Source organism: Cervus elaphus, chromosome X, assembly GCF_910594005.1.
Source record: "Cervus elaphus chromosome X, mCerEla1.1, whole genome shotgun sequence".
In the NCBI taxonomy this organism is placed as follows: domain Eukaryota; kingdom Metazoa; phylum Chordata; class Mammalia; order Artiodactyla; family Cervidae; genus Cervus; species Cervus elaphus.
In genome coordinates this window covers 34,441,164-34,463,976 of record NC_057848.1, presented here as the reverse complement: position 1 = coordinate 34,463,976, position 22,813 = coordinate 34,441,164, and the positions used below count along the sequence as shown (strand labels likewise).

The following is a 22,813-nucleotide window of genomic DNA, read 5'->3' as shown; positions in this document are numbered from 1 at the left end:
TCCCCCATCCCTGGGATTTCCCAGGCAAGAGTACTGGAGTGGGTTGCCATTTCCTTCTCCAATGCCTGAAAGTGAAAAGTGAAAGTGAAGTCGGTCAGTCGTATCTGACTCTTTGCGACCCCATGGACTGCAGCCTACCAGGCTCCTCCATCCATGGAATTTTCCAGACAAGAATATTGGAGTGGGGTGCCATTGCCTTCTCCATCATTCCTTTCTATCACTGAGCAATACTCCACTATATAAATATACAGTTCATTTATCTATCACTTAGTGAAGAACATTTGCATTGTTTCTGGGTTTTGGAGATTATGAATAGAGCTGCTATAAACATTCATGCATAGGTTTTTTTTTCATGTATTGCTATTAAGTATTGTATTTCCATTTTATTTTTACCATCCCAAATTATTTTTTATTGTTATTGTTGGATTTTGTAACCAAGGCTATTTAGACTTACACATAGATTCATTTATTTGTTCACTGTGGCAGATTATACTCTTCAAAGGTAGAGATACCATATCTCTTACCCTACATACTCTTTTGCAGTGTGATCTTACCACTCCCCCATCAATAGGTAGAGTCTAATATTTCTCCCCTTGAGTCTGGGATTAGCCTCAGTGACCTGTAGTAATCAACAAAATGTGGAGGAAGTAACACTCTATGACTTCCAAGGCTAGGTCAGAGAAAGCCACACAATTTCCACCTGGATCTCTTGGAACACTCACTGTCTGGACTCTCCCATGGAGAGGCCATTTGTAGGTGCTATAGCTAACTATAGTTTCCACTAAGCAGTATCTGAGTCATCCCAGTTCACGTGCTAGTCATGTGGGTGAAGAAGCCCCTAGATGCTTCCAGTCCTCAGGCCTCTGAGTCATCCCTAGCCATTCAAGACTTTCCACTTGAGGCCCCAGACATCATGAAGTAGAGATAAACCACTCTTGCTGCATACACAGATTTTTATGTGAACAGAAGTTCTCATTTCTCTAGGGTAAATACCTAAGAGTGGGATGACTCAGTCATATGGTAAGTGAATGTTTAACTTTACAAGAAACTACCAAACTATTTTCTAGAGTGGCTGTACAGTTTCACATTCCCACTAGAAATATACAAGAGCTCCAGTTGCTTGAAATCTCATTGTGACTTTAATTTGCATTTTTCTAATGGAAAATGATGGACATTTCTTCATGTGCTTATTTGCATTTGTTGTTGTTCAGTCACTAAGTCACGTCCAACTCTTTGCAACTCCATGTACTGCAGCATGCCAGGCTTCCCTTCCTTAAGTGTCTCCTGGAGTTTGCTCAGTTCATGTCCACTGAGTCAGTGATGCTATCCAACCATCTCATCCTCTGTCGCTCCCTTCTCCTTTTGCCTTCAATCTTTCCCAGCATCAGGGTCTTTTCCAATGAGTCAGTTCTTTGCATCAGGTATCCGCAGTATTGGAGCTTCAGCCTCAGCATCAGTCCTTCCAATGAATATTCGGAGTTGATTTCCTTTAGGATTGACTGGTTTGATCTCCTTAGTGTCCAAGGGACTCTCAAGAGTCTTCTCCAGCACCACAGTTTGAAAACATCAACTCTTTGGTGCTCAGCCTTCTTTATTGTCCAGCTCTCATGCCTGTACATGACTACTAGAAAAACCATAGCTTTGACTATAAGGACCTTTGTTGACAAAGTGATGTTTCTGCTTTTTAATATGCTATTTGTTATAGCTTTCCTTCCAAGGGGCAAGGGTCTTAATTTCATGGCTGCAGTTGCTGTCTGCAGTGATTTTGGAGCCCAAGAAAATAAAATCTGCTACCACTTTCCCTTTTTCCCCATCTATTTGCCATGAATTGATGGGACTGGATGCCATGATCTTTGTTTTTTTAATGTTCAGTTTCAAGTCAGCTTTTTCACTCTCCTCTTTCACCTTCATCCAGAGGCTCTTCAGTTCCTCTTCACTTTCTGCCATTAGAGTGGAATTATCTGCTTTTCTGCACATCCTTCAGTAAAATGTTCAAGAATTTTGCCATTTTTAATTGAGTGACTTTAAAAAAAATAAAATTTAATAATAGCCCATATCTCCCCTTCCCCTCAACATGACACTTATCTCTCAGTTTATTTTCCATTCAGTTTTTCTTTTTGATGTGTATTCACTGAGTTTTGAAAAATGCATGTGCCTCTGGAAACCAAATCCCTATGAAGTGATACAACATAGTCATCACTTTAGAGAGTTCCCTCATTTTCTTTCCAGTTATTCCCTGTTCCTAATTCCCCTCCTAATAATGAGTGTTCTAATATTTTTCCACCATGGATTTTGCCTGATATAAATGAAATCTTATTCTTTTGTGTAAGATGTCTTTTTTTTAAGCTTTGACTGAAAAAATAATTTTTATTTATTTATTTATTTTTGGCTGTGCTGGGTCTTCATTACTACATGGGCTTTTCTCTAGTTGTGGTGTGCAGGGACTACTCTCTAGTTGTGGTGTGCAGGCCTCTTACTGCAGTGGCTTCTCTTGTGGAGCACGGGCTCTAGGGCGAGTCACTTCAGTAGTTGCAGCTCTCAGGCTCTAGAGCACAGTTTCAGTAGTTGTGGTGAACAGGCTTAGTTGCTTCATGGCATGTGGGATCTTCCCAGATCAGGTATCAAATCTATGTCTCCTGCATTGGCAGGCAGATTCTTTACCACTGAGCCATCAGTGAAGCCCAAGACTTTAATTTAATGTATTTTTGAAATTCATCTATGTTGCTTGTATCAGTAGTTCCTTCCTTTTTATTGCTGAGTAGTATTTCATTTTGCAAATAGATCACAGTTAGCTAGTCCACTATTTCCTTGATGCACATCTGGTCTGTTTCAGTTTGGGCTAATAAAGCTTCTCTGAACAATCATATATGAGTTTTTTTGGATATATGTTTTTATTTATCTTGAATAAATACTGAATAATTGAATGGCTGGATCATAAGATATGTATATAGAAGTTTATAAGTAGCTGTCATATCTTTTTCCAAATGTGAAGAAATACTTCTTCTGTCCAAGATGCCTTAGGCATCTCTGACTCATGGGTTTCCCAGGAATAGAAGTGCCCTTTGTTGTGGAAATTGTGGAGGTGGAATGATTCCCACCCCCTTCCTGGATCAGAATTGATTCAAGGATATAAGTGCCTCTTCTAGCAGCTCTGCTCTCACAGCTGTCAGCCTTGGTCAGGGGGAGGCAGGGAGGTTTAATTATAATGCTTCTGACAGTTTCTGAGCACAGAGCCCAGTGCCTGCTGCACCAACAGCTGAGCTCAGCCAGAAGCTGCCATGCTGAAAACTCACCTCTCAGTATCAGGCTGTTCATCAGTAGGCCTGCCTAATGGTCCAAGAATTTCACATCTCCACATGCTCATTGCTCGTCAGGTGCAGGTTTCAGGCACATTCCAGCTCCAGAGGCTTGCATCAGTTTCCTCATATTACCACTGAGTTAGTTGCAGCTCATGATACAGTCCAGCAGAGCCCAATCCTCCAAAGAATGAAATCTTTAAACACACTCCATGTTCTCAGAGTCCATAACATTTGCACATACATCTACTGACAGGCTCTGCTCATGTCCCTCTGGGATCCATTTTATGACTTCTGACTTCTTTTTTCTGTGGCTGATAAGGAGAGCAAGGTCACCAAGATGCTTTGGGAGGGAAGGCACTCTTGTTTTTCCCCTTTTGAAATGCTCTTTACTTCCTCCCATAGCACTTCAGCAGTGCCTCTTTTATGACACTGAACACATTCTTACCTGTGTTGTCGCTGTTTGAGGTCATTTGTTTACTTAATACCCACCTAGTTCTAGAAAGTATTTTAAGTGATTTGTAAGAATAAATTGAATGCAAATAGATACTATAAATTAAAAGTGGAATGAAAGACAAATGAGGGTGGGGACATAAAATGGATTCAGGAATGCTATTTTTGTATACTTTTTAGCCCTCCTTATGAATGTGAGTGCCCTAATGTTTTATTCATCTTTGTATTTCTAACAAGGCTTGATCCATTTTTTTTAAAAAAATAGTTTTATCGAGATATTTACATACCATAAAATCCACCCATTTATTTGTAAACTTCAATGTTTTTAGTATATTCACAGTTGTGCAATCATCATAATCCATTTTAGAATTTTCATCACCCCATAAAGAAACCCCAAACTCATTACCAGTAAATCCCATTTTCCCCTATTCCTACTCCTGGCAACCATTAATCTGTCTCTAAGGATTTGCCTATTCTGGGTATTTTATATAAATGGACAAATACAATATAGGTCCTTTTGTGTCTTTATTCACTTGTCATAATATTTTCATAGTTCATCCATGTTGTTTCATGTATCAGTATTTATCTTCTTCTTATGGCTGCATAATATTCCATCACATAGATGTAGCACATTTTGTTTATCCATTCATCTGTTGATGGGCATTTATTATATTTCCACATTTTGGCTATTATGAATAATGCTGCTGTGAACATTTGTGTGCAAGTTTTTCTGTGCACATATGTTTTCATTTCTATTGAGTATATACCTAGGAGTTGAATTGCTGGATCATATGGTAACTCTGTGTTTAGTCATTTGAGGAATTGCCAGACTGTTTTCCATGTTGGCTACACCATTTTATATTCCCATCAGCAGGGCATAATGATTCCAATTTCTCTACATTCTTTTTTAAAAATTTTTATTGACATATAGTTGATTTGCAATGTGTTAGTTTCAGGTGTATGGCAAAGTGCTTTAGTTACATACATATATATTCTTTTTCAGATTCTTTTCCATTATAGGTTATTAATTTCTCTACATTCTTGCCAACATTTTTCATTATCTGCCTTTATGATTCTTCTCTCCTAGTGGGTATGAAGTAGTATCTCATTTGTTGGTTTTTTTTTAATAATGCTTGTTTATTTATTCATTTATGTGGCTGCACCAAGTCTTAGTTGCAGCATGCAGGATCTTCAATTTTTGTTGTGGCACGTGGGATTCTTTGGTTGTGGCATGCGGGATCTAGTTCCCTGACCTGGGATTGAACTGGGGCTCCCTGCCTTGGGAGTATGGAGTCTTAGCCACTTGACCACCAGGGAAGTCCTATATCTCATTTGTTTTTGATTTGCATTTCCCTAAAAACTAATGATGTTAAGCATCTTTTTCATGTGATTATTGGCCTTTTGTGTATCTTACTTGGAGATATGTCTCTCATAGCCTTTTCTATTTTTACTGGATTATTTGTTTCTTAATTTTTGAGTTGCTAGAGTTCTTTGTATATTCTACATACAAATTCCTTGTCAGCTATATGATTTGCCAAATATTTCCTCCTGTTTTGTGGGTTGTCTTTTCACATTCTTGATGGTATCATTTGAAGCACAAGTATTTTTAATTTTGATGAGATCCAGTGTATTTTTTTGTCATTTCTGCTTTTGATGTTGTGTGTAAGAAGGTCTGACTTAACCCAAGGTCAGGGAGATTTACCAGCTCTTTCTTATACAGATATGCACATGTTTATTTACAACAAGAGCTACCATTTGTTGAACACTTGCTTTGAGCTTGATATTATGCCAAGCACTGTCAAGAGGGTATTTATGTCAATAACAGCAACAATAGCTAACTTTATTGAGTTCGTATATGAATGATCTTATTTAATCCTCACAACAAATCTATGAGGTAAATATGATTATATCTGTTTTACAGATAGAGAAACTGAAGATCAAAAACATTATCTGCACGTGATGCTTAGAAATGCCATAGCCATCTTCTGAGGCATTGATGTCAAACTGTGAGCAACATAAGGGAAATATGGAAAGAACAAGCTATTGATACATAATGAGTTAAAACCAAATAGCATCAACCACAACATTAATAGCTGACATTTATTGAGCACTTGACAAGAGTTATCTCATTTAACGGTCACAATAGTTCTTTGAGGAAAAAATATATGATGACAATTCTACTATGAGGTTCAGAAATGTTAAATACTTTAGCAAATCTTATTGGTAACTTCCACTTTTTCCTCACTAATAGAACTCCAGGGTCTTTTTTTAACCTTCCTTTGTGTAGCCATGATGGTGGTGGAGGGCACTGAACTCTTTCTTATCCAGAGGAAGTGAATTATAATTAATTGAAGCCAATCAGTGGTCTCATTCCCCTTGTCAGTAGTAAGTTTCTACATGGAAATGGGATTAATCCTGGAGATGGGACCTGAAGGGATGTCTGCTGAGGAGCTTCTAAGAGAAATTTTTCACTGAGAATAAAAAGCAAGGGATCTTCCACTTCATCTTTGTCTTCTTGTCATGTCACCCCTCATCGTATAGCACAGAGCCTGGTGCATTAAAGAAACTCAGTAAAAATTCTGTGGAATTAAACTCTTGAGTATTCTATTGTAGGTCCGTTTTTTTTCTTATTTCACTTTGATCCATACAAGGATATTTTAGTCCATAAATTATCCCAGAGACTGGCTATAGATGAGCAAGTTTTCTAGTTGTTTCCTGGGACTTAAATTAGGCCAGTGACCACAGGCACCATCGCTCATCTAAACTTCTGGAAAAACTACGTAAGGATTCAGAATCCCTTTGCTGATGTATCCCTTTGCTGATGTTTTGCTCAGTTCAAGCAAAATTTATAGGTAACACCTTTCACTGACCTTATACTTGTCAAATTTTTTCCCGGATGGAGATAGGTTATACCTCATATTTTAAAATTAATTTTAGTCACTTATATAATTAAATATGTATTATTTATGTAATACATAAATGATTAACCTTTATTTCTTTAACATCATTACTTTACATGAATTATTTTTCTGTTTGCTTAAGTATATTCTGTAATAATTCTTTCCAAGGGTTTCTGGGGGTGGTAAGTTTTCTGGGTTCTTATATGTCCAAAACACCTTTATTCCTCCCTCCCACTTGTATAATAGTTTGTCTGGGCATTAAATCCTAGGTTCAACATTATTTTCACTCAGTGGTTTGAAGACATGGCTCCATTGCTGTCCTGCAATCTGATGTGGCTAATGGAAAGTCTGATGTCAAACCTATCCTTGTTCATTGTGGATGGTCTTTATTTTCTCTTTGAAAAATTTCAGTATTTTCATGTTATCCTCTATGTGCTAAGATTTCTCTGTGGTGTGTCCAGGTTTAGAATACTTTTTAAAAAATTACTGTTCTCTGTTTCAAAAGAGGTTATCATCGTTGGCACTTACAGGGTCCTTACAATCTGAGGATTTGTGACTTCAATTCTAGGGAGTTGTTTGTTTATTTGCTTTGCCATTTAATCTGCAAATATTGATTCCCATGCATTCTCTCCATTTTTACTCAGTGGAACTCCCTTTAGACAAATGCAGAAATTTCTTGATTTGTTTATATTTCATGCCTCTCACTTTTTCTTTACTACTTTTCTTTTTTTTTTTTTTTGCAAATTCCCATTGGCTATTTATTTTACATATGGTAATGTAAGTTTCCATGTTACTCTTTCCATTTATCTCACCCTCTTCCCCCCTTTTCCTCATGTCTATAAGTCTATTCTTTATGTCTGTTTCTCCATTACTGCCCTGTAAATAAATTCTTCAGCAGCATTTTTCTAGATTCTGTATATATGCATTAGAATACAATATTTATCTTTCTCTTTCTGACTTACTTCACTCTGTATGATAGGTTCTAGGTTCACCCACCTCATTAGAACTGACTCAAATGCATTCCTTTTTATAGCTGAGTAATATTCCATTGTGTATATGTACCACAACTTCTTTATCCATTCATCTGTCAATGGACATCTAGGTTGCTTCCATGTTCTAGCTTTTGTAAATAGTGCTGCAATGAACAATGGGTTACATGTGTCTTTTTCAATTTTGGTTTCCTCAGGGTATATGCCTTGGAGTGGGATTGCTGGGTCATATGGTGCTTTTATTTTTAGTTTTTTAATGAATCTCCATACCATCTTCCATAGTGGTTGTATCAATTTACATTTCCACAAACAGAGCAAAAGTATTCCCTTTTCTCCACACCCTCTCCAGCATTTATTGTTTGTAGACTTTTTGATGAGGGCCATTCTGACTGGTGTGAGGTAATATCTCACTGTAGTTTTGATTTGCATTTCTCTAATAATGAGTGATGTTGAGCATCTTTCCATGTGTTTGTTGGCCATCTGTATGTCTTCTTTGGAGAAATGTCTGTTTAGGTCTTTTTCCCACTTTTTGATTGGATTGTTTGTTTTTCTGACATTGAATTGTATGAACTGCTTGTATATTTTGGAAATTAATCCTTTGTCAGTTGTTTCATTTGCTGTTATTTGCTCCCATTCTAGGGGTTGTCTTTTCACCTTTCTTATAACTTCCTTCCCAACCCAGGGATCAAACCCAAATCTTCTGAAAATCTCCTGAACTGTAGGTGAATTCTTTCCCATTGAGCCAGCAGGGAAACCATAAAACAGGTGCTGAAGGGCTCTTAATAGTCACAAATTTGACAGGGCTTTAAATGACACCTGCCCTCAAGAAATGTCTTGGGGTACATCATCAGGAAAGAATACCAAACAGGGCCAAGTTTCAAGAAGTCAGTTTCAAGAGGTAAATTGTACTCACAAGGTATAAAATAATAAAAGTACATGGAAAGATACTCCACATCAATAATTATTAAATCAATGTGAATCAAAACTATAATAAGGTATCACCTCACAAGGGTCACAATGGCCATCATTGAAAAGATCTACAAAGAATAAAGATAAAATAAATAAATAAAATAAAAACCTGCACAGAATGTATGGAAAACAAAATCCTACAATCTCGGTGGGAATGTAAATAGTGAAGCCACTATGGAAAACAGCATGGAGGTTCCAAGAAATACAAGACATAGAGGTATCACATGATCCTGCAATCCCATTCATGGGCTTAGGTCTAGAGAAAATCACTCTTCAAAATGACACATGTGTAACAGAAATAAAAACAAAAGTAAACAAATGGGACCTGATTAAAATCTTTACTACTTTTCATCCTCCTATCCTTTAATATTATGCTCTGGGTAAATGCCTCAGTCCAATTTTCTAGATCTTTGATTTAATTTCTATTTGCGTCCATGACAAATCTTAGTTTGGTCCATTTATTAGCTTTACCTATGTTATTTATTTTTAAAAAGCTCTTATTTTTCATATTTACCTATTATTATTCATAATTACTTGTTCTTTCATAGATGTAATATCTTTTCTTTATCATTCTGAGGTTATTATTTTATACTGATGTTCTGAGGACTCTACTTATCTAATGAAAGTCCTGTCATTTGTTGAGCACATTATCTCTATTTAATGGCATTGCTTTATTTAAATGTTAGGTGATTCTCTTATTATATGCTTCTCTCACTAAGATGTGTCCAATTCTTTGTGACCTCATGGACTGTAGCCAGTTAGGCTCCTCTGTCCATGAGATTCTCCAGGCAAGAATACTGGAGTGCGTTGCCATTTCCTTCTCCAGGGAATCTTTCCAACCCAGGGATCGAACTCACGTTTCTTGCATTCTGTAGTTGAGATTTTTCTTAGACTGTCTGTTCCTTCCATTTATATAACCTGTTTTAGAGAATAGAGGGAAAATATCTATCTGCTGTTTTCGATCAAAGTGGGTGTTGTGGAGAACATGACATAATAAGGGTGCCTTGATGAATCTGTGTACCTCTCTATTTCTCATTAATACTCTCATTTATTTTGCCATTGCCTATCACCCATGATACTAGACTATCCCACTGTCCTAACTCCCATACTCATTGCTTTCACTTGAAGACAAATCTCTCTGTTACTGCTTGCTGGTCCATCTGGTTAGAAAAGTGATGGAGAGGAGTTTTCTGGCTTTTCTTCCTGGTATACTGAGTAGTTGCCTCTAAGACCACTCTTTTGCCGTAGGTTTTATCATTTGACATGGAGAACTCCTGGGGTACTTTTACTACCTATAAGAATACTCTCCACTGCTCTCCTATGTATGTCCTGAACTGTGGCTTCCTTCTTTAACCAAAACATCTTCTAAGGTGTTCCTCAGTTTTTGGCCCACCAAGAATGATTTCAAGCATGACTATGTATTGAGTTGTTTTTCTGTTGTGTCAGGTAGAATAGAGCAAGTGAAGAAACTGTAAATAGCAGTGGTTCAAGGAAGATATGAGATTATTTCTTTATCCCTGTTTTATAAATAGACTCCACCAACTTGCTCAATGTCACATAACTAATAAACTGTGGAACTGGGGTCTGAACCCAGATGTGACTCCAAAGTCTACCTTGTTAGGTTCTTTCCTCTATACCAGTGGTGCTCAACTTCGGCTGTATATTAGAATCACCAAGGTAGGTTTAAAATGTACTAATGCTTCAAAACTACACCAGATCAATTAAATCATAGTGAAGAGTATTTTGTAAAACTTTCTAACATACTTCTTTTTTTGCATAAATACGCTATATATTCCTCTGCCAAATATTTTCCTGATTACCTGATTGCTAACACACTGCTTAAGTTTTACTTGCCTGTGTACTTTTGGCAAAAACCACTATGATATTGTAAAGTAATTAGCCTCCAACTAATAAAAATAAATGGGAAAAAAAAGAAAAGAAAATCAGTAGAAAAAAATAAATAAATAAATACCATCCTAAAAAAAAGAAAGAAAATTATTTTGAAGAAATATGGAAAATTACCTTAGTTCATATTTGATTCAAATTTTTAAAAAACCATTAAGAAATACAGCAAGGCATGCAAAATTATACAGACTCTGAAAAATCAATCTATGTAATCAATCATGTTAACAGACTACAGAAGAAAAATCACACAATCAAATTGATGGATGTAGAAAACCCATCTGACAAATTCAACACCCATTCATGACTTAATAAAAAGAAACACCACAGAAAACTCTAGGAATACACAAACTTACTCAGCTTGATACAGTACATCTACCAAAAAACAAACAAAATCTCATAGCTAATATCACATTTAACAATAAAGACTAAATGTTTTCCAGCTAAGATCACTAACAAGTCAAGAATGCCCATTCTCACCACTGCTATTCAATATAGAACTAGAAGCTTTGCTTAAAGCAAAATGTAGAAATAAATGGCATTCCGATTGGAAAGGAATAAAGCCATCTCTGTTTGCAGATGGGGCTTTCCGGGTGGCTCAGTGGTAAAGAACCCGCCTGCCAATTCAGGAAACACAGGTTCGATCCTTGGGTCGGGAAGATCCCCTGGAGAAGGAAATGGCAATCTGCTCCAGTATTGTTGCCTGGGAAATCCCCTGGAGAGAGAAGCCTGGCGGGCTACAGTCCATGGGGTCGCAAAAGGGTCAGGCATGACTGAGCGACTAAAACAACAGCAACAATCTGCTGATGACATGATGATCGATGTAGACAATCCCAGGATAAGTATAAAAAACTTTTGAAACTAGTAAGTGAATTCAGCATGGTTGCCAAATACAAGATCAATTGTATTTCTAGGTAGTAACAATGAACATGTGGAAAACAAAACTTTAAATACAATATTATTTACAATGTTTAAAAAAAGAAATATTTAGGTGTAAATCCATCAAAACACATATAGGACATGTATGCTGAAAATTACTAAACACTGAGGAAAGAAATTAAAGATCTGAATAAGTAAAGAGACTTACCACATACATGGATTAGAAGATTCAATATAGTAAACATGTCAGTTTTCTTCACATTGGTATATAGGCTTACTGCAAACCCTATCAAAAATTATCAGCAAGAATTTTCATAGATATAAGCAAGATTATTTTAAAATTTGTATGGAAATGTAAATGACTTAGAGTGGCCAAAACAATTTTGAAAAAGAATAGAATAGGAAATCAGTCTACCTGATTTCAAGACTTTTTTTTATAGCTACAGTAATCAAGACTGTTTGATATTGGAGGATGGATAGATACATAAATCCATGGGCTAGAATAGAGAACACAGAAATAAACTTACAAAAATATACTCAGTTCACTTTCAACAAAGGTGGAAAAGTAATTCAATGGAGGATCTTCTCAACAAATGGTGCTGGAACAATTGCATATCCATAGACAAAAAATATTAACTATAATCTAAACCTCATACCTGACACAAAAAATTAACTCAATGTGCATATTGATATGCACATATCATATAAATATAAATATAATAAATATATTTAATATTATTACTATATTTATATAATATATATTATATATAAATAATATATATAATATTAAATATATATAAATATATTAAATAAATATATTAAATAAATATAATAAATATAAATATATAGATATAAATATAAAATGCACATCTTTAAACTTTTAGAATATGACATAGGAGAAAACTTCAGGACCTAGGCTTCATGAAGAGACATAATACCAAAAGCACAAACCATAAAAACCATGAACAAATTAAAAAAATTTTTTTTTAATTTTGCTTAACAGAGAATGAAAAGACAAGCTGACTAAGAGAAAGCATTTGCAAACCCACATATGTGACAAAGGACTCAGATCTAGATTATATAATAAACTCTCAAAACTCAACGTTAAAAAAAGCAAGCAATTCAATTAGAAAAAGGGCAAAAGGCACAAAGGATTATATCACTGAAGAAGCAAATAAGTATGTGAAAAGATGTTCAACACCATTATATATTGCTGCTGCTGCTGCTAAGTCGCTTCAGTCATGTCTGACTCTGTGCGACCCCACAGACGGCAGCCCACGAGGCTCCACCGTCCCTGGGATTCTCCAGGCAAGAACACTGGAGTGGGTTGCCATTTCCTTCTCCAGTGTATGAAAGTGAAAAGTGAAAGTGAAGTCGCTCAGTCGTGTCCAACTCTTTGCGACCCCAGGGACTGCAGCCTACCGGGCTCCTCCATCCATGGGATTTTCCAGGCAAGAGTACTGGAGTGGGGTGCCATTGCCTTCTCCACCATTATATATTCAGTTCAGTTCAGTCGCTCAGTCGTGTCTGACTCTTTGCGACCCCATGAATCGCAGCACGCCAGGCCTCCCTGTCCATCACCAACTCCCGGAGTTTACTCAAACTCATGCCCATGGAGTCGGTGATGTCATCCAGCCATCTCATCCTCTGTCGTCCCCTTCTCCCGCCCCCAATCCCTCCCAGCATCAGGGTCTTTTCCAGTGAGTCAACTCTTCGCATGAGGTGGCCGAAGTACTGGAGTTTCAGCTTCAGCATCAGTGTATATTAGGGGAATGCAAATTTAAAACACAACGTGATATCATTACACATCTGTTAGAATAGCTAAAATAAAAATACCAAATGCTGGTGAAAATGCAGAAAAACTGCATCTCTCATATATTGCTGGTGGGTATATAAAATACTAAACCACTCTGGAAAACAGTCTGGCAGTTTCTTATATTAATAAGAAATTAACTGGGCTTCCCTTGTGGCTCAGCTAGTGAAGAATCCGCCTGCAATATGGGAGACCAGGGTTCGATCCCTCGGTTGGGAAGATCCCCTGGAGAAAGGAAAGGCTACCCACTCCACTGTTTTGGCCTGGAGAATTCTATGGATTGTATAATCCACGGGGTCACTAAGAATCAGACACGACTGAGCGACTTAAACTTTCACACTTTATATTAATAAAATGAAGCATATAATTTTCAAATGACACAGCAGTTATACTTCTGGGCATTTAGTTTCCAGATAATAAGATCTTATGGCTGCAAAGAAACCTGTGCATCACTGCTTACACTTAGCATTCACTTATTCTATTTCACTGTATGTAGCATTCCGTGTATGAATAACCGCTAATCAAATTAGTAAGCTGATGATAGGCATCTGGGTTGTTTTCACTTTTCAACATTTCAATAATGCTTTTTTGAATATCTTTGTACCTCTCTCCTTGAACACATGTGTGAGAATTTCCCTAGGATGGATATCTAGAAATGGAAACTCTGGATTATAGGTTGATATATATTATCTAACTATACTAGCTACTACCAAAAACGTTTCTCAAAAATTGTACTAATTTATGTTTATTCCAACATAAATGAGAATTCCAGGTGCTTTATGTCTTTGCCTATACTTTGTTAGTGGCTTCCTTGGTTGCTCAGTCGGTGAAGAGTCCACCTGCAATGCGGGAGACCTGGGTTCAATCCCGGGGTTAGGAAGATCCCCTGCAGAAGGAAATGGCAACCCACTCCAGTATTCTTGTCTGGAGAATTCCGTGAACAGAGGAGCCTGGTCAGCTATAGTCCATGGGGTCACAAAGAGTTGGACATGACTAAGTGACTAAATTTCACCTTCACTTTTTCACTTTAAAAATTTCCATCAATCTAATGGTTGTTAAAGATGCAATTTCTATTTTAACTTGGATTTCCCTAGTTATGTGTATGGTTTACCTGTTCATTGGCCACTGGGGTTTCCTGTTTTGTGAATGACCTGTGCATATCTTTATTTTTTTCTACTGAAGTTTTACCTTTTCTAATTGATATGATATAAAATATAAAATCAGGACATTAATCCTATGTCAGTTACATAAGATTCATACATATCTTTTTCTCAGTCTGTTACTTATGTTTTAATGTTTTAATGCCATCTTTTGCTTTCAGAAGCTTTAATTTTCATATAATCAAATTTACCAATATTTTCCTATAAGATTTCTGCTTTTTGCATATTGGTTAACAAAATCTGTCTGTCACAAGGAACTAAAGATAATCTCCAACATTTTATTCTAATAATTTTCAAGCCCTGTTCTTTATATTCACATCTTTAAAACATCTGGAGTTCATTTTTACGTATGGCATGAAGTGGGGATCTAATTTAATTTTTTTCCATACAAAAGTTAATTGTCCCAATATCATCTATTGAATACTCTTTGCTTTCTTTACTCTGTCCAATTAAACAAATACCCAAACTTACTTTGTGCTAATCATTGTTCTAGGCACTTTGCTTAAGTATTAAAAATAAACAAAATATTACTATTAACATTATAAATTATATTTCATTAAAGCTGTTAGAATATGCTTGCCCTGTGGAGCTTATATTCTACTTTGGGTAGATCTATAATAAACATAATAAATAGGTATATTACATACTATGTCAGAAGATGATAAGAAAAAACAGAGCAGGGTAAAGGAAGTTGGAGTGCTGGGTTGGGAGGAAGGTTGTCACTTTAAACTGGATGATCTGGGTTGGTCTTGTTGAGAAGTTGATATTTGGGAGTTGATATTTCACTTGAAAGTTGATATTTCACTTTAAAGAAGTGAAAGAGGTGTCATGTGAATATTTGGGGCATAATAAAAGATATTTAACTGATATTTGTGAATTTCACAAAAGTTCCTGTTGAAGTTTCTACTGGAGCTTTTCACACACATTTTATATATATATATATGATTTTCAAGCCATATATATATATATATATTACTTTGGGGAGTATTGACACCCTTACATCATTGCATCTTGCCATTCATGAGCATGGTCTAGCTCTATATTTATTCATAGCTTCTGTTATGTTCTTTAATAGTATTATGATTATCTCAATAAAGATCTTACACATATTTGTTGGCTTTATTACTATGTACTTCATAATTTTTGGTCCCTATAAAATGTTTGTATATATTTCCAACCTCACTTCCTGCTTGCCCATCCCACTCTACCCTAGATGGGTGTTTCTGATAGGTAATTGTGTTTCTGATAGGCAATGTAAACTAATGATTGTGTGTGTGTGTGTGTGTGTGTGTGTGTGATGGATGATGGTCTTATTTCCTGACCCTGATCCTAAAGCTGAGTTTGATTAACCCAGACCACAGCCCTTCTCCTTCATGATTTTTGCAAGATACATATTCTTGTCCTGCCTTCTCAGTGAATCTTCAAGTTCTTCAGGGGCAGTGGACTGATGTTTTCTACTCTGCAGCTTTCACGTGGTACTGGGCAGGCACATTGAACTTACTCAAAAGGTCTTACTGGGATATTTCCCACAATGGGGTTGCTGCACTTTTTCTTCATTCTCTTCACTCCAGTGAACCCTCAGTCATGACTCTCCCTTGATCTTCAGAGTTGTCTTCCATACAGAAAGATGCACTTTCCCCCTGGACTCGTGCCTGAGACATTCTTTTCTGCCAGTGTTCCTTCTCCTCTGAGGAAGTGAGACAAAAAGTTTTGATTGGTAGCTGAGAATTCTTTGAGAAGAATTATGTTGGTGAAATAATCTAGTCCTGTCTTTGTAAAAGGTTTTCCCATAGAACATAAGTCTATTGAATGCTCTGGGAGAAAAAAAAAAAAAGATCCTGAATTAAAAAAAAAAAAAGGCAGGATGCCCTTAATACTAAACTGCCTTCTTGGAGCCTGTGTGTGTGCTCAGTTATGTCCAACTCTTTGAGACCCTATGGACTGTAGCCCGTTGGGCTCCTCAGTCCATGGGATTCTCCAGGCAAGAATACTGAAGTGGGTTGCCATGCCCTCCTCCAGGGGATCTTCCCAACCCAGGGATCGAACTTGCATTTCCTGCACTGGCAGGCAGAGTCTTTGCTGCTGAGCCATTGGGGAAGCTCCCTTCTTGGAGACTTGTACCATATTTTAAGTATATTAAAGGCCCTGAGATGTTTATGATAAAGAAAACAAATTTCATTTAGCCCACCACTTTTCAAACATATATGACCAAGGAACCTTTTTTCTGTTCTTAAAGAACACCTATTAACATCCACATACCTCACACTGGGAAACACTGATCTCATTTACTCTTTGCTCTCTGGTATACATAAAGCAAACAAAGTCATCTATCCTAGACTGTCTTCTAAAGACATTTTTTTCTTCCACACTAGTGTTTAAAAGTTTAGACCATGAGGAAATTTTCTCTAAGATCTATTCCAAATCCTTTATGTTTGTTTTAGTATCCCATCCATTCTTATATCTTCACAAGAAATAAAATTATTTTGAATTCTGATGCAAAATCAATTGTTGTGTATTTACAGAATGCTTACTATGTGAAATAAAACAATTTTTAAGACATTGGCCTTGCTGGACAAGGAAGTTACAGCCATTGGTTAGAATTTCCATATTTTTCTGCTTCTATTCCTTGATATTTTTCTGCCCTTGACCTGAATAACCCTGTGTTTCCAAGAGGTGGCCACAATGTAAGGCAGAAACAGATGGAAGAAAACAGGGATGCTGTCCTGTACTTATTTAGAAACCAGGAGAACAGCAGCAAAGTGTTAGGAGGACTTGACTGGGCAGGTGTCACACTTGATGTTGACCACCCAACTAAGATAGATTGCTTAGGCTTTGCTGAGCTAGCACCTTCCAGAGAAGAAAAATTATATTTTTTTATCCCACTTTAAGGCAGCTTACAGTAAAACACGTGCATAGCAAGAGCTTAATTATAAGTCATCTAACATTGTATCTAGAAAGGAGGGTTAATTACACTAAGAATCAGACAGAAGATCAATCCTGAGCACACGATTATCTCTGAGCCTCCTGGAAGCCTAGCAGAAATGGAACAATGATAATTCAAGGCCGCTGCATATTAATGCATGTAGCCTCAGTTGAAGATGGTAACCCACCCCCACTGGAGTTTCTCACTTTTCTATTCTTGTCTTATAGTCAGCCTGATTTCTTGAATTCAATATGGATGTTTCCTGGCTTTGTATAACATATTTGATATAAAGAAGCCAATTAGTAACAAATAGGCAGTTTGAAGAGAAAGCTATTAATACTTATCTTGTAGCCATCGGACTAGGCTCACTTCACACAGAAAGGTCTCTGGGTTAGACTGGAACTCTGAAACTCTCTGTAGATCTCATTAACAAAACTATTCCACCAAGCTAAAAGGTCTTTGAGATCCATCTTCAACTTCATCCTCCATGAAATTCTGGAATGATTTTCCCTTGTCTTGTCCCTTTTCTACTGCTTCTTAGTCTACTCCACTAACCTCATTTCAAAACAACTAGCTGTTGGGTGCATGAACTAAAATGCCATAAAGAATTCACATATTTGATTGTTATTCTGTCAAGAAGGTTAAATGAAGAGAGCTACAATTTCTAAGAAGGTTGGTTCGTCTGCCTGAATCTGGCCCCCAGGCAGATTAGACCAACGTTTTGGCCAAGTGAAATTGCCAATTGCCTAAAAGAAAAGACTAGCACGTTGCTCATTAGGGCATTCTGAACTTGCCTGTGCAATCTTTTTGCTACCCTGCAATTTCCAGTTGGTTATAAATGAAACCTTTCTAGCTGTTAATGCAGCCTGTGAATTGAAAAAAAAAAAGCATGTAATTAATCAAAGGAGGTTGGGGGGATTCACTAAGCCTGAGTAAAGGGGAGAAGCTGGACAAGGCACTAGGACCTAGAAGGCATCTATCCACCCTGGCAGGAATTTCTTGCTTGGAGCTCAGACAACAAAGGCATAGAGAGATTGGTTTTCTTTCTCTCAGCATCTCCACCCAACCAGCAGAAAACCGGTGAGTGGGGCTTTAGAGTGATTTTCAGGGAGAATGTAAGAGATGTCAAACGGAAAAAGCACAAGGCAAAGTGCGCGCTCTCTCCCTCTCTCTCAGTGTGTCCTCTCTCTCTTTCTTTCTCTTCTCTCCTCTTTTTTGCCTTATTCTATTGGATTTTTTCCCTAAGCCTCTACCTGGGATTTTCCATTGGAAAAGTGAGTTTGATGTTCTTTTGTTTTCACTGTGATATTGATTTTAGAATAATACCACCCCAGATTCTAAAGCAAAGCCCAGTGTTGCTGGCATGCCTGGGGAAATGCTTGCTACTTGTTTTGAGGAGGTGGGGTCTCTTACACTGCAGGTTGTCTGACAGAGACAATGCTGAGCTCAGCACAGGTCATGGTGACATTGGAAGAAAAGAGGGACCGAGCCTGGCAAACCTGCTAGGCACCAGTCCTGCTTTATTGCCTGTCCTCCTGGTCCCCTGCAAATATCTCAATGTGGCAGTGTGTAGCAGCTGAGCCCGGCATGCTTTGTGAGTCCTTTTATCCCCATCTGTGCAATGCATGTTAATAGTTTGTTTCCTAGGCTGTCACTACCTTTGCTAGCATTTGGGGCTTCTTTTGTATTTGGTTTCATATTGCGATTTCCTTTCTTTCTTTCATTCTTTCAGCAGAAAGGGGGAAAGTAAATCTGACAGATGACCATCTTTGCCTCAGCTAACACACCTAGGCAATAGACAAATTTGGGGTGTGCTGCCTGCTGTGAGGGTGAAATGCCCCTTCATTTAGTGTAGAAACCCAGAACAATGGAAGGTGTGCTTGCTTCTAAAGGTCCCATATGCTGTTCAGGGACTCATTTGGGAATCTTTACACAATTAAAATATTCCATTAAGAGGCGGGGCTGCATCGTTGATGGGGGGTAGAGCACCTAGAGAAAGCGGGGGGGGGGGGGCTGGGGGGGGGTGGGAGGAAGGATTTTGTGGCCAAATGGTCCAGGGCTAAACCAGAACAAATAACTTGTTAAATAACTGATTTTTGTAATCCTTTTTTTTTTCCAGCTTATTTCTTATGAATGTCGGATAGCTGCACCAGCTTGGTGGGGAAGGGGTTTGATGAATAGCACAAAGACTGGCTGTTCCCTAGAGGCTGTGGCTTTAAAGGAGAATCCTACTTTATTCTAGGGGGAGGGGATGCACACATTAAAGTAGGAAAGGGGGCTTGGAATAAAATTAAAACACTACCCTTATAATTATTTCACTGAAATGCAAAGATCACTTCCTGAGCTAGAGATGCTAACCTTGGCTAGGTCCTTCTGTTCCCTTCAAGGGGAATTTTGTCAGGCTATGGATTCATTTACAACCGTTAGTCATGTGGGCATGTGTGAGGAAACAGATGCCAGTTTTAATGTATTTACCCCGAAGTTACAATTTGATAAGAGCCACTGTCAGTAGTCCCAGGATTTTAAGCGATTTCAAAATCCCTCCCTCTCCTGTCTTTGGAACAGTGCCCAAAGTGCCTCCCTCCGCATCTCTCGCCCCCACCCCCACAACCACCAGCACCCCTCCAGCCCCTCCCTTTTCTCTATTAAGATCAATATTCCTGCAGGTCAGGGGCAAGCAGCAGATGGGTCACGGGCTTTTTTCAACCAGTTCTTTTCACAAGCAGCAGATTGCAGATCTGGATCTGGCTAATATTTGAATTCCTTTCTTTTTTCCCCCTCCTCGCCCCTTTTCTTTGCTTCCTTTCATCCCCCTCCGCCTCCCCGCTTTTCTCCAACACTCAGGTCTCTGAGGTTCCACCAAAATATGGAACTTGATTTTGGACATTTTGACGAAAGAGATAAGACATCCAGGAACATGAGAGGCTCGCGGATGAACGGGCTACCTAGCCCCACTCACAGCGCCCATTGTAGCTTCTACCGAACCCGAACCTTGCAGGCACTGAGCAACGAGAAGAAAGCCAAGAAGGTACGTTTCTACCGCAATGGGGACCGCTACTTCAAGGGGATTGTGTACGCTGTGTCCTCTGACCGTTTTCGCAGCTTCGACGCCTTGCTGGCTGACCTGACACGATCTCTGTCTGACAACATCAACCTGCCTCAGGGAGTGCGCTACATTTACACCATTGATGGATCCCGGAAAATTGGAAGCATGGATGAACTGGAGGAAGGTAATTCGAGGAGTGGGTGGTGGCCCTTAGTGGGAGGGGTTATTGTTAGTTATGCTTACATTTCTTGGCTTTGATTAAAAGAAATTGGGAACTATGTTTGTTAAAACATGAGGGTGATGCTGAGACTTCTGATTCTGCAGGCATAATCAGAATCATTAGCCATTACCCTCCGTGGGCTTCATTCTCGGCTGGGGTTGAAGTGTGACTGACTACGAGGATGCATTGTGTTGATCTCCCAGGGTATACAAAGAAAAATCTGAATTATATCATTTACTCTAGAATCTGTTCATTGTCAACTCTAAAGAGCACTATTGAGGCAGACCATAAAATCCTTGGGGGTGTAAAATGAGGAAGGAGGTTTGGTTGGGTTAAGAGAGAGAAAACATTGTATACTTATATCCTTTGAACTGCTGAGAGACTCTTTGTGAATGGCAACTCATGGAAACGTGCACCCTAAAAGCTGGACTTCCTGAACATATTCACAAAGGATTATACTTTTAGGTAAGTGGTCACTGCTCAGCTGTTGCTTCTAAAAAGCCCACTTCAGGGTGTGTCCCTCAGGCTGAGGTCATTGAGAGAAATACCAAAGAAAGCTATAGGTATGTCTGGTATTTTAATAAACACTATTCCTATTAGACTAGGAACTGTCTCACTATACCTAAATCTGTATTTAAACAGATTTCTAGATTTTGGTTCTGCAATTGAATTTTATGACAAGATTGCTGAAAATCCTGACAACCTGTGCACCCAACTCAAAAATAGGGAAAACTCCAGCTCTTGCCAAAACTTGCTCAGCCATGAAGTCTTTTTCATGATCATGTAGATAAATAGATCTGGGGACATGTTCTTAATATTTCACTTTATCAAATCAAGTATATTGAGGATGCCTCCCCACCCCACTTTTTCATGGGTGTAATATGTGTAATTGGTTTAACCTGACAATACTTTAAAGGATAGCTTCAGGAGTCCTTCAAGAGTCCTTGTGATAATGAAAACGTTCCCCCCCCCCCAAACTTCTTCCCATTCTCCAACCCTCCCTCCTCATTCTTTCCATTCCCCTGAGCAAAGATGAGTTTAGAACAGGCAGATCTCTAGAGAAGCCAAATTCTGAAACAGCTGGCCGGGAAGGAGAAACAGCACATTAAAGGACTTGATAGGCAGTGCCCCGCCTCTGATTCACTGCTTCTAGGTTTCTTGTATTCCTAAACAAAGGAGCATGAGGACTTCCCTTGTACAAGAGCACATTCTCGCAAGGAGCTGATGTTTCTCAAGTCACGTCAAGTGATTTGGGGCCAGTTACTTCTAAAAGCCAGTGCCCATATGGCTGCCAGATCTGGGTCTCAGGGCTCAAGTCTGAGGTTTTCCTCCAAGAGGACCTTCAGAAACAAGGCTGATGGGGCTTGATTATTTGACCAGGTGCTGGAGGGCCAGGAAGAGGTTAATCCTAGGCTTCTGAACATTGAAAGATTGGCCATCCTAGCAAATATCGTAAAAGAAAGGAGAGTCGGGGCAAACTTGAAGGACTAGAAGCTGGATCCAGGGAGCTGTCCAACAGAGTAATCGATAGGGCGTGTGTCTTTTGTCACTGTAAAATCCACATCTCAGTCAACCGGGGTTGGGGGGGGGGTGTTTTCTCTGTAATAATTTTCATAAGCAAAGCACCTGAATCACCAGTATGTCCACATTTCTTCTAGCTGCTATCTTTTAAATACCACCATAGATGCTCAGGCAGAATTCTGAATCAAGTGCCATTGTATTTGGAGCAAGGCTTACAGTGTTCTTGTGTCTGATGTGATATCATGCACAGGTTTCTCTCTTCCCCCAATACATTTTTTAACATGTCTTGCTCAAAGAGTGGCCCTTGGTATTGATTTTCCTTCCTAGATTTCTGTGTGCGTGTATGTGTGTGTGTGTGTGTGTATGCACACGTGCATACATATATGTGTATTGTGGTGTGCATTGTGATAATCTTAGCTGAATATATATAATAAATACAATTTTGAAGACTGCATCTTTCTTTTCTCCTGATCCTTTTGAGTTCTGCTAGATTGGACTCCTCTCATTTACCACTCTTGGGTGCAGTAGTAGTACTTCCTGGTGAATTTCTGGTGAGTGTGCAAGAGTTTGAATTTATTCAGTGTGACTAAGGCTTATTTGCATTTATTCACATGTCACTTACAGTCACAGTCTGCTGTGGCCCTCAATGCCCTCTCAGTCCTGAGTACTGCGATTCAGTCAAGGAAATTCTAGGGTATTCCTGGGATAGCACTGAGAAGTGACCAATTTTCCATCACCATTG

At 38.4% G+C, this 22,813-nt stretch overlaps 1 protein-coding gene across 14 annotated transcripts in view; it reads left to right on the top strand.

Annotated features, from left to right (window-relative positions):
* Positions 1–22,813, top strand: part of DCX (doublecortin) — a 378,912-nt gene that overhangs the window by 247,658 nt on the left and 108,441 nt on the right. For 10 of the 14 annotated variants that reach the window (XM_043895318.1, XM_043895319.1, XM_043895330.1 and 7 more), the window contains one exon: positions 20,129–20,514. In XM_043895318.1, coding sequence (XP_043751253.1) covers positions 20,151–20,514 — 364 coding nt within the window. In that variant the 5' untranslated portion in view covers positions 20,129–20,150. Of the gene's footprint in view, positions 1–18,301; positions 18,365–20,128; positions 20,515–22,813 lie in introns of those variants that run through there. The other 4 variants (XM_043895331.1, XM_043895333.1, XM_043895327.1 and 1 more) reach the window with 1 other exon arrangement.